The sequence below is a fragment of the Brachyistius frenatus genome, unplaced genomic scaffold (genome assembly GCF_029030835.1).
Source record: "Brachyistius frenatus isolate BFR_SWC_R1_liver_20210118 unplaced genomic scaffold, ASM2903083v1 Contig_601, whole genome shotgun sequence".
NCBI classification, from domain to species: Eukaryota; Metazoa; Chordata; class Actinopteri; family Embiotocidae; genus Brachyistius; species Brachyistius frenatus.
The window spans coordinates 29,899-47,752 of NW_027211200.1; the positions used below are offsets into that span (position 1 = coordinate 29,899).

Genomic DNA, 17,854 nt, shown 5'->3' on the forward strand with positions numbered 1-17,854 from the left:
AAGAGAAAGCTTGATGCCTTCCAGGTACTGTCTCTTTCACATCTGATCACATGACCTCCTGTGTATCATGAGAGCTGCCTCTCTCTCTCTCTCTCTCTCTCTCTCTCTCTCTCAATAAAACCACCTTCAAGCTGTTTATTCTTATTTACTCACCTCCATTACTACCATAAGCTGCTTACAAGTTGTTGTTGTTTTTGTTTTTTGTTTTCTTTGGTGGAGGAGAGAGGGGGGTATCAAATCATTATTCTTGAGGAGGGTTTACAACCCTGTTTCCAAAAAAAGTTGGGACGCTGTGTAAAATGTAAATAAAAACATAATGCATTGATTCGCAAATCACATAAACCAATATTTATTTGAAAATAGACCAAAGACAACATATCAAATGTTGAAACTGAGAAATATGTCATGTTTCTATCTGGTTTCTTCTTTGGAGAGTTTTAACCTGCATTTGTGGACGCAGCGATGAACTGTGTTCACAGACGATGGTTTTCACAAGTGTTCCTGAGCCCATGCAGTGATTTCCACTTCAGAATAGTGTGTTTTTAATGCAGTGCTGCCTGAGGGCCTGAAGATCACCACCATCCAATATTGGTTTCCAGCCTTGTCCCTTGTGTTCAGAGATTTCTCCAGATTCTCTGAATCTTTTAATGATATTATGAACTGTAGACGATGAAATCCACTAATTCTTTGTAGTTTTACGTTGAGGAACATTATTCTTAGATTGTTGAACTATTTTCCAACACAGTCTTTCAGAGTGGTGAACCTCTCCCCATCTTCACTGCTGAGAGACTCTGTCTCTCTGAAATCATCTTTTTATACACAATCATGTTACTGATCTGTTGCCATGGTAACCTCATTAGATGTGAGATGTTCCACCAGGTGTTTTTTTTTTAGCTTTACACAAACTTTTCCAGTCTTTTGTTGACCCTGTCACAACTTTTTTGAGAGGGTTGCTGCCAACAAATTCAAAATAAGCATTTCTCAGTTTTAACATTTGACATGTTGTCTTTAGTCTATTTTCAACTAAATATGGGTTTAGATGATTTGCAAATCATCTCATTCTGTTTTTATTTACATTTTACACAGCGTCCCAACTTTTTTGGAAACAGGGTTATAAAAACATGAATGTATTTTAAGGAAACGTACTTTTAACTAACAATAAGTACTTACCTGTTTGTAGAAGGACTCGAGCGCTTCTGCTTCACTTTATTACATCCCACCTCTTTAGAGCATCACTTTCTGGTCATTTGAGGTTGTATTTTTATTCTAATCCCTGTATAGTAAATGACAGACAGAGATTCTGTCAAAAGTCCATCTATTTCTTGACTGATCTTGTGCATAATATGAGTTATTAAAAATGTCATGTGTCTGTTTAGGGAAGAACAAACATTCAGCAGCAGGTCAAACAGAACCTGTGATTAAATGCCCACTGTTGGCTTCAGATGCTGAATGCACTGAGGATGCAGGCTGTGGTCAGCTGGATTCAGCTGTTATAATTGTTGAACTCCGTTGTGACCGTTTTTAACATTTTGAAAACATTCGTTGACTGCTGCCTCTCTCTGTTCAGCATTTTGGGGAAAATGCATGGCAGAGATTTGTGCCATAAAAGTTTCACGTTCTTGTGTCTCAGATCTCAGCAACATTTCTATTGGGAGCAGGACGGAGCCGTGTTCTGTTTCACGGACACGATCTGGAGGCGCAGCGTGTTTGTCTTGTGTTTCTGTCAGCTTGTAATAAGCAGCGTACGGCCTGTTCACGTGTGCTGGTCAGATGGAGCTGCAGTTGAACCAGTGTTGTTGTGGTGAGAAGAGAAGTGAGCCTGAAGGAAGCGCTCTCAGTTTAGCGGCCGGTCTCTGCTGTGGCCGTGAGGTGGTTGAGACAGACGATCCCAGCGGGGGAACTTGTCTTCTTCTGGAGGTATCTGAGCTCAACCTCAGAGGACGCAGGGCAACCAGCATCAGTAAAGCTGCAACTCCTTCACCTCAAGCACAGCTGAAATGAAGGGATGCAAAGGATTATTGTTTGTAAAAGATAATAACGATGATACTGGGAGTTTGTGGATTATATTGTTAGTAATATGCTGATTTTGAGGATGTTGTCAACTTTATAGTTGGTCGACTGGCAGTTGAAGCAGGTTGAAGACTGTTGTGCTGTGATGTCTCTGTATAAACTTATCTAGTGTGCACGTATTAATTAAAACGTGGGAACAAATTCATTAAAATGTGGGAATTAATTAATTAAAACATGGGAAAGAATTAATTTAAAACGCGGGAACTAATGAATCAAAATGTGGGAACTAATTAATTAAAATGTGGCAATTAATTAAAACACAGGAACGAATCAATTAAAATGTGGGAATTAATTAATTTAAACGTGGGAAAGAATTGATTTAAAACATGGAAATTAATTAATTAAAACTTGGGAACTAATTAATTCAAATGTGGGAACTAATTAATTAAAACTTCAGAACTAATTGATTAAAACAACTTAGTATCTCATGCGCATGATTTAATTCCTTTTCTCTCCATGGCCGCTACGGGGCTCCGTAAGAAAGCAAAAAACGGACTAGAAATCCTCTGTTGCTAGGTGGTTGCTAAGGGTTGGACTACTTCTTGGAGGGGTAAACATTGCATAGATTACATAAGACTCTACTGCTTGTTTTCCAGTTGTTAGTCGTACCCCATGTGTTGCCATGGAAATGGAGATGACACGAACAAAAAGTTGTCTTTTTTGAGAGTGAGTTGCTCCACAATATGAACACATTTAGATCATGTGTTTTATTTAGTTGGTAACTTGTTGTATAATCACAGTATCACATTGGAGGGTGTTTAACATCACGGTGATTGCACATCACGGTGATTGCGCATCGCTGTCATGCCAATAACGACGTTAAAACACCCTTCTGTGTAAAATTGCTTAAATGGATTTTTCTTTTTAAGGTTTTTTTCATTTCTGCTTTTTGCTCGGAGAAAAGAAAGTCGCAGCTCTCCGACCCCGGAGGTGTTTACACGGTTGCATGCTTGTGGTTCAGAAGGTGGCTCCATGGGGATGATCCATCAGTACGCCTCCTTCCACGTCAGCAGTGTCCCTCCACATCTCACCACATCAGAGTTCACACATGTCAGTCGACCCGGTGCTGTTCTGCTCGCTGTGCGTTCAGGATCCTCGTTGTTTTGTGCATCGTTTCTGTCAACAACATTTATATTTACCACCAAGTTCATTGCTGAGATCTGAGATTACATCAACGTTGGGAAGAAGCCTGCAGCTTCATCACACAGCTGTCATACAGGACAGAACAAAAGTGAGCTGTGGACTCGTTAAAGCGTCCGTTAGTTCATTAGTGGGACGAGCGGAACGGATTTAATCCCTTTTAGAAACTTCACTGTGAAGGTGTGTGAGGTTGTGAATGCAAAGACTTCATCTGTGTGTTGTCCTGAAGTGAATTACTGTCGGCCCTGCACACAACATAACCGTGTGTGTGTGTGTGTGTGTGTGTGTGTGTGTGTGTGTGTGTGTGTGTGTGTGTGTGTGTGTGTGTGTGTGTGTGTGTGTGTGTGTGTGTGTGTGTGTGTGTGTGTGTGTGTGTGTGTGTGTGTGTGTGTGTGTGTTTCAGACCGTGGAAAGGGAAGACAGAGACAGGCCATTTTAGGAGAACACCCATCATCCTACAGTGATAACGGCTACGGTAAGAATGACACACACACACACACACACACACACACACACACACACACACACACACACACACACACACACACACACACACACACACACACACACACCGGCAGAAGTAAAGTGGTAACTGAATCTGAGGCCTTATGTTGCTACTTCATCTACAGTCCCCATACCTCAGGTGAAACCTGATACTGTCCTACACACACACACACACACACACACACACACACACACACACACACACACACACACACACACACACACACACACACACACACACACACACACACACACACACACACACACACACACACACACACGTTCACCAGCCTGGGTGTAGATATCCTGTCGTGTGTAGTGGTCAGAGGTGTAGCAGCAGGTATACCTTCACCTGCATTTGTAAACTTATCCTTGACAATTACTCTGTCTTTAATTTAAGTTGTCTCACAAACACACACACACATAAACACACACATACACACTGTTTGTCTCACACACACACACAGTATGTCTCTCTCACACACACACACACACACACACACACACACACACACACACACACACACACACACACACACACACACACACACACACACACACACACACACACACACAGTATGTCTCCACTCCAGCATGTACACCTTTTTCTCAGTGCAACAAGCAGCACAACACTGCAGGAACGTATCAGTTGATAAAGTGTGTGTTGGGATCAGTTTGTGCACTGAAGGAGGGAAATGATTAGATTATCATCAGATTATTTTATCATCAGATAATCATCAAAACATTTTATCATCAGATTATCATCAGATTCACAAACTGTTTAATTCCTGCCCTGATGAAGAGACGGGACGGATGTCCAGTTTACTGCAGGACCTGTGCTGCATCAGTCTCCTCTGGGAAGTTGTTATTCCAGATCTTTTATGGATAATAATTTTAGATCAAATATTTATATATGTGGTGTCAGGAACAATAAGACCCTCCCTCCTACATGTAAATGTGTCGAATGAACCCATAAAAATTACTCCACATCTACTATCAGCCCCCTTTTTAATCCATGAATAACTAATTCTACATTTGGGGTACATTTCATGTCCATGATATTTATTTCCACTGATCTCTTCTCCAAGAGAAAGTGAGAATATCTCACAAACACCACGTGTTGAGCTGAAAGTTCCTCAGGCAGTTTTTTTTTCAGTTGAAAACTTCGTGGTTTCTCATTTTAATGAAGTAAATTTCTTAATTTATAAACAGTTTGTCCCAAAATCAAGACAAACTTCAGCTGCCGATTGTTCCACCAAGAAATGTTTTTATTTGTTTTGTTTTGTTGTGAAATGTAAACTGAATTATAGAATGACTCAGACAGGAGACACACTATGCACACACACACACACACACACATGGACTTGTTTGTATTATTATAACTGAGGCTGATGTATCAGTCGCCTCTGGGTAGGCTGATTGGGGGGGGGGTCATCGTGTGGTCAACAACAGCACTACTGCAGGAGGTTAATCAGGGGGCGGAGCCTGCAGCAGGCAGTGAGGGAGATGAAGCAGCTGACCAGGTCCGACTCGGATTGGTGGAGAAGAAACCGGGAGAGAAGGTCACGTGTAGCATGTATGATCTCAGAGACGAGTCATACTAGAGCAGAGTGGCGGTGGAGGTGCTGCACACTCACCTCGTGACGAAGGCTCTGACCCCGGTGGTGTCTTCCGTTGCTGCATCACAGACGTTTTGTCCTCCATGACGATGACTGCAGTGAACTTGAGTGCAGTGTCCTCCTCAGGTCCACCCTGCCCCCTGCTGCCTCTGCCCAGCAACAGCAGGTATAAACTCACCTCGGTGGACGTCCCAGACATGGTGTCCTACCCTCTGCCCCAGTCATCCTCCTCCTACTCTGGCCACGCCCCCAGCTCTGTTGCCATGGTGAGTGGCCTCCATCCTTCCAAGATGAACTGCATCCGCATCTTCAACCTCTTCTGCCTCTACGGCAACATCGAGAAGGTGAGCGTGTGTTTGTTCTTACAGGTTGGGATGTTTCTCTTCTACAGAAACAAAGGAAACTGTTGTAAACATCAAATATTCTCCTCGTATGAGCTTCAGATCAGCTTTCAAATGTACAACACAGTTTCCAAAAAAAGTTGGGACGGTGTGTAAGATGTAAATAAAGACAGAATGCAATGCTTTGCAAATCATGTAAACCCATATCTAATTAAAAAAAAATAGACCAAAGACAACATATCAAATGTTGAAACTGAGAAATTTTATTGTTTTATGTAAAATATATGCTCATTTTGAATTTGAGGATTTCAGCTGCTCAACAGTTCAGCGTCTTCTTTGTCGCATTTTTGATTTGATGATGCTCCAAATGTTTTCAATAAGCTGATATTTTTCATAAAACAATACAATTTCTCAGTTTCAACATTTGATATGTTGTCTTTGATCCATTTTTAATTAAATATTGGTTTATGTGATTTACAAATCATTCTGTACTTATTCACCACAGCATCACGACTTTTTTTGGAAACTGGGGTTTTATATTTTCCCCAGAACAAAGACTGTAGAGTTGAACAGTGAAGGAATCGTCAACATGTGCATGTTCATCGTATAAGATAGCTGTGTGTGTGTGTGTGTGTGTGTGTGTGTGTGTGTGTGTGTGTGTGTGTGTGTGTGTGTGTGTGTGTGTGTGTGTGTGTGTGTGTGTGTGTGTGTGTGTGTGTGTGTGTGTGTGTGTGTGGGCCTGCAGGTGAAGTTTATGAAGAGTGTTCCTGGTACAGCCCTGGTGGAGATGGGAGATGAGTATGCGGTGGACCGAGCCATCACACACCTCAACAGCATCAAGGTGTTCGGCAAAAGACTCAACGTCTGGTGAGAAGCACGTCGATATGCACAGAGATGTTGTGAAGCCTCTTCAATAGTCAAATGGAACGCGATTATTTTCTGGATTATTTTTAATTCACACGTTCCCAGAGCTCAAGGTGACGTCTTCAGGTGTCCAACAGGCCAAAAGCTGCAGATATTTGATGGAGAGGTGGAACAGTGGAGGATCCACAGGAAGTTCTGCAGGCTTCATCATGTCTTTAATAACCAGGAGGGTGTTTCAACCTCCTGGCCAGCGTTAAGCAGCCTGCTCCCACCCGACATCGGAGCTCACTTCCTGTATGCAAATGAACACGTCACAAAAATATACAAGTAAATAAGAACAAGAACAGGAACCTGAACATCAGCACCACAATGATTCGGGTCTGGTTAATTCACTGGTCCAACACGTCTCCGCTGCTGTGGATCAAAGGGGCGGGGCCTCTCACAGCTGTGTGCCTGATGTGTGTCAGAAATAACACATATTATATGTGATATTAACTAAAAGAAAAAACAAGATAAACCCAGAGGAGGCTTTAGTGAAACCAGCGTAGTGTTTTAATTCACTGATCAGCTGCTTCAGTCTGCAGTAAGTTTCTCCTGCTGTCAGTCGGCTACAGTTCAGCTGACTCAGCAGAATCACACAGGACATTAAATATAAATAAAAGAAGAGCAGGCAGAGATCAGATCAGGTGAACGACAGATGGAGGGAAAAAGCAAAAACAATCCCAAACTAACGAACCTGCTGTAACGTGACGGGTCAGATACCAACACAGGAACATGGAGCTGTTTATTTTTACTGATGTTCAGATTGATGGATAGATTTGATGTCTGTCAATTCAAGACTCAGTCAAAGAAAGATTGACAGGAAGCCCAGTGATTTCTGAGTTCTTACTTTCAGGCTCTCATCGGTCATGTAGGAGAACTTTTAGTTTGACAGCTTTATAACTGAGGTCTCAGATTAAATCCTCACAGTCTCAGCTGGGAACTGATGCTTTTCCTTTTAATGAGGAGCAGATTGATCTGCGTGGATTTGATCAGACAGGTAACACAGGTGTGTGTGTGTCGTGTCGTGTCGTGTCGTGTCGTGTGCAGCGTGTCGAAGCAGCACGCTGTGATCCCCAGTCAGGTGTTTGAGTTGGAGGACGGCAGCAGCAGCTACAAGGACTTCGCCATGACCAGGAACAACCGCTTCAGCAGCGCCGGTCAGGCCTCCAAAAACATCATCCAGCCCCCGTCTGCAGTGCTGCACTACTACAACGTTCCCCCCTGCATCTCCCAGGACCACCTGCTGAGGGTACGACTGTCTGTTCATGTCTCTGGGACGTTTTACTTTAAAACAGTGACGGTAGCTCGCTGCATCTCCTCTGTCTCTGATTCTGTCTGTTTCTTCTTCACATGACGGATTCATTCATCTGTCGTCAGTAAAACTAGAACTCTGTGAAGAGCAACTTCCTAATCCTCCAAAAGCAAAACTGTTTTTATCCCAGCGTTTAATTCATTAATACGGAAATGACTCCTACGTTTATGTTTGTATTTCTGTATTTGAACAGCTGTGTACGGAGCACGACGTTCCCGGCTTTGTCAAATTCAAGATGTTTGATGCCAAACGTGAGTAAAACATCAGAGTGGAACTTTTGACCGGCTTCTTGTTCGTGTTTCTGAAACCTGTTTTCTGCCTTCGTCTCTCAGCTTCGTCCAAAACCATCTCCGGCCTGCTGGAGTTCGACAGCAAGACTGAAGCTGTGGAGGTTCTGACCGTCCTCAACCACTATCAGATCAGGATACCCAGTAAGTCTCTGGTCCTACAGTCCTCCGTGTCCCCGTGTCCTTCTTTAAGTGAAATACACTTAAAAAAAAAAAGCCTTCTTGACTTCTAATAATTCCGGTGTCAGACACAAAGATTTGTCATCATGTGTTCATCGTCATGACGACCTGAGCAGCTCCAATCTGTAAGTCTGCTTGTGTGTGTTTCAGACGGGTCCAACCCATACACCCTCAAACTGTGCTTTTCCACCTCGTCTCATCTATAACGAGCTGCGGAGCAGGAGGAGAGGCTGCTGAGCCTGCTGACCTCTGACCCCTGACCTGGGAGAGGGGGAGGAGGGGCGGGGCATCACAGAGCAGGGCAGACGAGAGGAAAGAGAGAGAGAGAGACGGCCTTCAAAGGACATCCAGGAGACGGAGAGAGACGTGTTTCCAGCATCATCCCACCATCCAATCGCAGAATGAAGCACTCTCTCAGTGTTTGTGTTGTCATGGGGACGCCTGGAGGACGCGCGCGTGTTTGTCCCAGACGTCTTCGACCAGCGGGTGGACAGACGGCGTGCAGACGTGACTCCGCCTCCGTCTCTGCGGGTGTCAGCGGTGCACGAGGAGTCGGCATCATTTCACCGTTTCAAACGTACACGAGCTTCCTGACGCTTCTGAGCGCGTGCAGCAGAAGTGGATGTGAACTGTTCATCACCGTGGCGACGGGTCAGCCCGCAGACAGAGTGTCCCCTCCGGTGTTCGGTGAGCGTGAGACACCGACGGTCCCCAGAGGACAGCGCTCCCCTTCCCGAAGGAGGAATTATCATGTTTATGAACATCTCTCCTTATTTCTTTCAGCACGTGATCTGCACACAAAAAAACCCGATTTACTGAGTCCATTCCTTTATTGTCCACATGATGGACCTCCGTCCTCCGAGCTGCAGCTCCACCCTCTCAGACTGACGTTCACATCAACTCCTTCGGTTTGGATCTGACCTCCGGACAGATGTTTCCAGCTGCGAGGCCGTCGTTGCGTTTTTCTTTCGAAACCACAACTGGCGGGGTTTTACACTTCTTTAACTTCTTTAGAATTCTTTAATGTCTCTTTAATATTTTAAAATGAATATTAACATAAGCGGAACGAACCCATGATATTTCTATGTATATATATGCAGTGTTTCATTTGTCCTCTGTGTCGGTGGGCTGAAGGTGGTTTTCTCAGAAGAATATTACGGAAAGTGTTTGCGTGTTTTAGATATCAGACAGGTTCAGCAGAATAAGACGTGTTCCATATGATCCAGACTTAAAGCGCCTCCATCACTCCCTCAGAGGATACACGACGACGCAAAAGAAACACAAACTGTTTATATACACTGTAATGGGATGGGGAGGGGGCGGGGCATCCGTCAGCTGCTTCCTGTCTGGTCCCATGTTTGCTGTAAGTAGGAACAGTGAGTTATCATCTCTTTCCTTCACTGCTCAGACGGCTGCTGGACAGATGTTCAGGTCCAGATGTGTCCACGGCCGGCCGGGAGTCACAGTGAACGTTTTTCTGATGCTTAATAATATTCAGTCTGATCGTTAAAGAAGAGTCGTGCTGTTTCTCATGACTTCCTGAACGCAGCGTGTTTCCTCTGGACAGACGTCCTCGTCCGTGTGAACCAGAGGAAGACGTGTCCACGTGATGGAGTCTGATCGTTGTATTATAGTTCTCCTGCTTTGTGGTTCCTCCCGCCAGGAACAGGAAACACGCCATCGCTTCACTCATCAGCTGACCGGAGCTCTGAGCTCGTTGTGCAACCGAACGCAACACGGTCCAAATCTCCTGTCCTGTTTTAAAATGGCTGAAACGTGCTTTTAATCCCAGAGTGCACCGCTACTGAGACCGGCATGTCCAAGTAGAAGCTGCTCTCCGGTTCGGGTCCGATCGGACCGCCACGCTTCATCCCATCAGGTTCCTCTCGTCACACGACTCAGACGGATTCCAGTTTGCACTGCACATGTTCAACTACTGCAACGACATCATATTCACGGCCGGTCGGTTTTCACACGTCACACACAATATGGATTTTTATTTTTTATTTTATGAAATTCAACACATATTTAAGTTTTTATTTTTATTTTTGCAAAAACTCAACAATCTATAAATAAACATCCAGTCTATGAATAAAGAGCCACATGTGGAAGCTGCCCGGACCGGACCGGACCGGACCGGACCGGTCCCACTGGGCCTGCTGGAGGTCACTTCTCTGGAAAGCACAATGACCAACAGCGTATTGTGTCTCTGCTCCGAGACTTTTCATTCACTCTGGCAGGATCCATCACTGTTGAGAATTCAGGCATGCTTATTGTACATAATCTGTAAATAGAGGAGCCGAGAGGGTGGGACACTCCGTCCCAGTTATTTGCTCTTTTAGATGTTGTGTAACGGTTTTGAACGGACGCTGACGGGTTCGTCTTACTTGAATCTTCCCGTATTTTCGACGAGGTTTTATTTCTGTTCTTGCAGCTGGAGGTTTGAGAAGTGAACGCTGCTGTCAGTGAAGCCGGTGGGAGTTTTTAACCCTCTGAGGACTGGAGAGCACTCATTTTATACTTCCGTTTGTTTCCTGAGGCCTTCAGCTTTAAGTTGGAAGAAACCAAACATGCCTACATAGTTTTTTTGTTGTTGTTGCTCGTAAAAATTAATAAAATATTATAAATTCAAAGGACATTTTACTTTTTACAGTAAGTTTACTTTTTGCAGCATTGCAGCAGAACATTATTTACTCAGCTTGTGCTGACAGAACTGGGATCAGTTCCTTGCTTGTATATGACTGAAGTGAATTTATACATTTTTTATAAAGCGAGATCCGAGGCAGCAGAAAACAGTGGCCAAGACCCCAGAGGGTTAATTACAGAGCTGACGGTGGGAGACAGACCCACAACTGTCTCCTGATTTTGAGGCTGTAAAGTTTAATATTATTAATATTCTGTAGTCACGAACAAAACAATCAGAAAAATCCATAGAACAATATTGTTCCTTCGTTTAAGAATCTCTGTGGTTGTAACTTCTATGTGCGATGTTCAAACTGAATAAAAGCAGGTTTGGGGCTGTGAGGTCACACACACACACACAGCTGGTCCCTCGTCTTCATTTACAGACAAGCATTCAAGTTCCAGATGAAAAGCTTCTTCATGGTGTCATGTTGTGGAGAACAGAGGGCTCCTCCTCTTCATGCTGTCTGGAGTTTAAAAAACACGTTTTCTGAGTGAGACGTTTTAAGGAACACTCAGCAATCGATAAGTATTTAAAGCTACAAGTAAAATACAACTAAAGAGAAGTAAAGTTTCCAGTTAATGTTTATTTATTAACTCTGACTATAGTATACTGTAGACAGAGCACAATATAGAAATATTAATATTAATGTGAAAATGGAACGATCTTTTAATTAGAAGCATTTTCTCTTCACAAAAACTTCTATTGATGACTTTAATATAGATTTTTAAAAGTGGATCACTTTCTTCATTGACTGGAACTAAACACAGTCAGAGGCCATCCAGGTGTTGGGAGGATTCCTGTCACTCAACACCTGCACAGGTAGAACACACACACACACACACACACACACACACACACACACACACACACACACACACACACACACACACACACACACACACACACACACACACACACACACACACCCCGAGGTGGACCACAACAAATAGACAGACAGACAGATAGATAGATAGATAGATAGATAGATAGATAGATAGATAGATAGATAGATAGATAGATAGATAGATAGATAGATAGATAGATAGATAGATAGATAGATAGATAGATAGATAGATAGATAGATAGATAGATAGATAGATAGATAGATAGATAGATAGATAGATAGATAGATAGATAGTTACTTTATTAATCCCCAAGGGGAAAATGTTTTGCTCCAGCAGCATTTATCATGAAAGAAATTCTGCATGTTCATTTATAACCGAGTTAACACCGATAAGAGGAACTCAGTTCATCCACAAACACTCACTGAGCTGCTGTACAGGAGGGAAACCTTTATCACCTGCACTGGTAGGACCTTTCAGAGAGCAGCTGTCCCCCAGCTGTCCTCCAGCTGCATGTCCTCCAGCTGTGCGGGTCAAGACACATTTTGAAACCATCTCATCTCAGCCTGAAAGTCACTCAGTTTTGCACACAGTGTTTAATTAACCTTCAATGATTCATGGACATTTGAGTGTTTTTGTTGGACGAGACAGATATTCTTTAGTTGACATTCCACAAAAACATCAAACGCAGAATATAAATATTTGATGATCTGCCATTATGGCATCATTTTAAAAAAGATAAAGGCGCCAGTTAAAACACCAGTGGATGCTAAAAGTGGTCCTCCCACGGGAATGTTCTAAAGTTTGCATCGAGACTTATAATGGTTTCTCATAAATCTACTGTAGATAACATCGTAAAGCTTTGTGTTAATCCCAACAGGAAGGTCTAATAATGCTCACTAGTTTCACCACGAGCTCAACAGCCTGAACATTAACATCACTGTGGTGCCTCACTCTCAGGAGCCCTCACCTGATGACATCAACACAAAACCCTGAAACTACATGAGGGGAATACAAAACATGAGAATATGCTGCCTTCAGGTCCACTGCGTGTGTCTGACACGTGACTGACTGGCACGGCAGGGACCTGAGATTCACAGACATCCTGGACCTCTGACTTTATACACACTGTATGATGTTTATACACACTGTATGATATTTATACACGCTGTATGATATTTATACACAGTATATTATATTTATACACAGTATATTATATTTATACACACTGTATGATATTTATACACACTGTATGATATTTATACACACTGTATGATATTTATACACGCTGTATGATATTTATACACAGTATATTATATTTATACACACTGTATGATATTTATACACAGTATATTATATTTATACACACTGTATGATATTTATACACACTGTATGATATTTATACACTGTATGATATATTATATTTATACACACTGTATGATATTTATACACAGTATATTATATTTATACACACTGTATGATATTTATACACACTGTATGATATTTATACACAGTATATTATATTTATACACGCTGTATGATATTTATACACACTGTATGATATTTATACACAGTATATGATATTTATACACGCTGTATGATATTTATACACACTGTATGATATTTATACACAGTATATTATATTTATACACAGTATATTATATTTATACACACTGTATGATATTTATACACACTGTATGATATTTATACACAGTATATTATATTTATATATTATATTTATACACGCTGTATGATATTTATACACAGTATATTATATTTATACACACTGTATGATATTTATACACACTGTATGATATTTATACACAGTATATTATATTTATACACGCTGTATGATATTTATACACACTGTATGATATTTATACACAGTATATTATATTTATACACACTATATGATATTTATGTATGATATTTATACACACTGTATGATATTTATACACAGTATATTATATTTTATACACAGCTGTATGATATTTATTTATGATATTTATACACACTGTATGCAGTATATTATATTTATACACAATATATTATATTTATACATAGTTTATGATATTTATATTATATTTATACGCTGTATTATATTTATACACACTGTATGATATTTTATACACTGTATGATATTTATACATAGTTTATGATATTTATATACGCTGTATTATATTTATACACGCTGTATGATATTTATACACAGTATATTATATTTATACACACTGTATGATATTTATACACGCTGTATGATATTTATACACAGTATATGATATTTATACAGTATATGATATTTATACACGCTGTATATTTATACATAGTATATGATATTTATACACGCTGTATGATATTTATACACAGTATATGATATTTATACACTGTATGGTATTTATACGCTGTGTGGTATTTATACACGGTGTATGATATTTATACACTGTATGGTATTTATACGCTGTATGGTATTTATACACAGTATATGATATTTATACACGCTGTATGATATTTATACACGCTGTATGATATTTATACACACTGTATGATATTTATACACAGTATATGATATTTATACACGCTGTATGATATTTATACATAGTATATGATATTTATACACGCTGTATGATATTTATACACAGTATATGATATTTATACACTGTATGGTATTGATACGCTGTGTGGTATTTATACACGGTGTATGATATTTATACACTGTATGGTATTTATACGCTGTATGGTATTTATACACGCTGTATGATATTTATACACGCTGTATGATATTTATACACAGTATATGATATTTATACACGCTGTATGATATTTATATACGCTGTATTATATTTATACACGCTGTATGATATTTATACACGCTGTATGATATTTATACATAGTTTATGATATTTATACACGCTGTATGATATTTATATACGCTGTATTATATTTATACACGCTGTATGATATTTATACACAGTATATGATATTTATACAGTATATGATATTTATACACGCTGTATGATATTTATACATAGTATATGATATTTATACACGCTGTATGATATTTATACACAGTATATGATATTTATACACTGTATGGTATTTATACGCTGTGTGGTATTTATACACGGTGTATGATATTTATACATAGTTTATGATATTTATACACGCTGTATGATATTTATATACGCTGTATTATATTTATACACGCTGTATGATATTTATACACGCTGTATGATATTTATACACAGTATATGATATTTATACAGTATATGATATTTATACACGCTGTATGATATTTATACATAGTATATGATATTTATACACGCTGTATGATATTTATACACAGTATATGATATTTATACACTGTATGGTATTTATACGCTGTGTGGTATTTATATACGGTGTATGATATTTATACACTGTATGGTATTTATACGCTGTATGGTATTTATACACGTTGTATGATATTTATACACAGTATATTATATTTATACACAGCATATTATATTTATACACGCTATATGATATTTATACACAGTATATTATATTTATACACGCTGTATGATATTTATACACAGTATATTATATTTATACACAGTATATTATATTTATACATGCTGTATGATATTTATACACAGTATATGATATTTATACACACTGTATGATATTTATACACAGTATATTATATTTATACACAGTATATTATATTTATACATAGTTTATGATATTTATACACGCTGTATGATATTTATATACGCTGTATTATATTTATACACACTGTATGATATTTATACACACTGTATGATATTTATACATAGTTTATGATATTTATATACGCTGTATTATATTTATACACGCTGTATGATATTTATATACACTGTATTATATTTATACACGCTGTATGATATTTATACACGCTGTATGATATTTATACACAGTATATGATATTTATACAGTATATGATATTTATACACGCTGTATATTTATACATAGTATATGATATTTATACACGCTGTATGATATTTATACACAGTATATGATATTTATACACTGTATGGTATTTATACGCTGTGTGGTATTTATACACGGTGTATGATATTTATACACTGTATGGTATTTATACGCTGTATGGTATTTATACACAGTATATGATATTTATACACGCTGTATGATATTTATACACGCTGTATGATATTTATACACACTGTATGATATTTATACACAGTATATGATATTTATACACGCTGTATGATATTTATACATAGTATATGATATTTATACACGCTGTATGATATTTATACACAGTATATGATATTTATACACTGTATGGTATTGATACGCTGTGTGGTATTTATACACGGTGTATGATATTTATACACTGTATGGTATTTATACGCTGTATGGTATTTATACACGCTGTATGATATTTATACACGCTGTATGATATTTATACACAGTATATGATATTTATACACGCTGTATGATATTTATATACGCTGTATTATATTTATACACGCTGTATGATATTTATACACGCTGTATGATATTTATACATAGTTTATGATATTTATACACGCTGTATGATATTTATATACGCTGTATTATATTTATACACGCTGTATGATATTTATACACAGTATATGATATTTATACAGTATATGATATTTATACACGCTGTATGATATTTATACATAGTATATGATATTTATACACGCTGTATGATATTTATACACAGTATATGATATTTATACACTGTATGGTATTTATACGCTGTGTGGTATTTATACACGGTGTATGATATTTATACATAGTTTATGATATTTATACACGCTGTATGATATTTATATACGCTGTATTATATTTATACACGCTGTATGATATTTATACACGCTGTATGATATTTATACACAGTATATGATATTTATACAGTATATGATATTTATACACGCTGTATGATATTTATACATAGTATATGATATTTATACACGCTGTATGATATTTATACACAGTATATGATATTTATACACTGTATGGTATTTATACGCTGTGTGGTATTTATATACGGTGTATGATATTTATACACTGTATGGTATTTATACGCTGTATGGTATTTATACACGTTGTATGATATTTATACACGCTGTATGATATTTATACACACTGTATGATATTTATACACGCTGTATGATATTTATACACGCTGTATGATATTTATACACACTGTATGATATTTATACACAGTATATGATATTTATACACGCTGTATGATATTTATACACACTGTATGATATTTATACACTGTATGGTATTTATACGCTGTGTGGTATTTATACACGGTGTATGATATTTATACACTGTATGGTATTTATACGCTGTATGGTATTTATACACGCTGTATGATATTTATACACGCTGTATGATATTTATACACAGTATATTATATTTATACGAAGTATATGATATTTATACACGCTGTATGATATTTATACACGCTGTATGATATTTATACACGGTGTGACGTCGAGGATTTAACACTTGGTGAGAAGAACTACAGACACGTTCAGGTGCTGCCGGCAGATTGGCCACTAATGCAGCACTACTGCTAGTTAGATCGAAATAAAAGCCCGTATGACTACTAATGTGAAACCATCCAGCTGGTTGTACGGGAGCTTCACACGGTGCCTGTTTTCTTTGATAAACTGCGACAGACACGCGACACTGCTTGAAAACCTTCAGTTTGAAGGAACACGGTCAGGATGATATATATCCGAGCACCAGTGAAACACAACACAGTCCAACAGCGGCGGCGCGTCGTCTCCTGCTCTGCCCACATGGCAGTCTTCCTCCCCGATTGGCCGGTTTGAAATGAAGCATCGCGCGAGCTCATTGGTGCGTTTAAACCGCTGCTGTACTGCGGCGAATTCAAAAAGAGTCTGTCATCATTCCAGCGGCAGTCCGAGCAGCAAAAGC

General features: G+C 38.9%; 1 protein-coding gene across 1 annotated transcript in view; it reads left to right on the plus strand.

Annotated features, from left to right (window-relative positions):
* The window catches only part of LOC138614866 (heterogeneous nuclear ribonucleoprotein L-like), a 38,937-nt gene extending 27,539 nt beyond the window's left edge, over positions 1–11,398 (plus strand). Inside the window, exons 8-14 of the mRNA XM_069688460.1 lie at positions 3,614–3,685; positions 5,460–5,677; positions 6,420–6,541; positions 7,628–7,829; positions 8,086–8,143; positions 8,225–8,323; positions 8,510–11,398. Coding sequence (XP_069544561.1) covers positions 3,614–3,685; positions 5,460–5,677; positions 6,420–6,541; positions 7,628–7,829; positions 8,086–8,143; positions 8,225–8,323; positions 8,510–8,565 — 827 coding nt within the window. The 3' untranslated portion in view covers positions 8,566–11,398. The remainder of the gene's footprint in view (positions 1–3,613; positions 3,686–5,459; positions 5,678–6,419; positions 6,542–7,627; positions 7,830–8,085; positions 8,144–8,224; positions 8,324–8,509) is intronic.
* Positions 11,399–17,854: the final 6,456 nt, after the last annotated feature.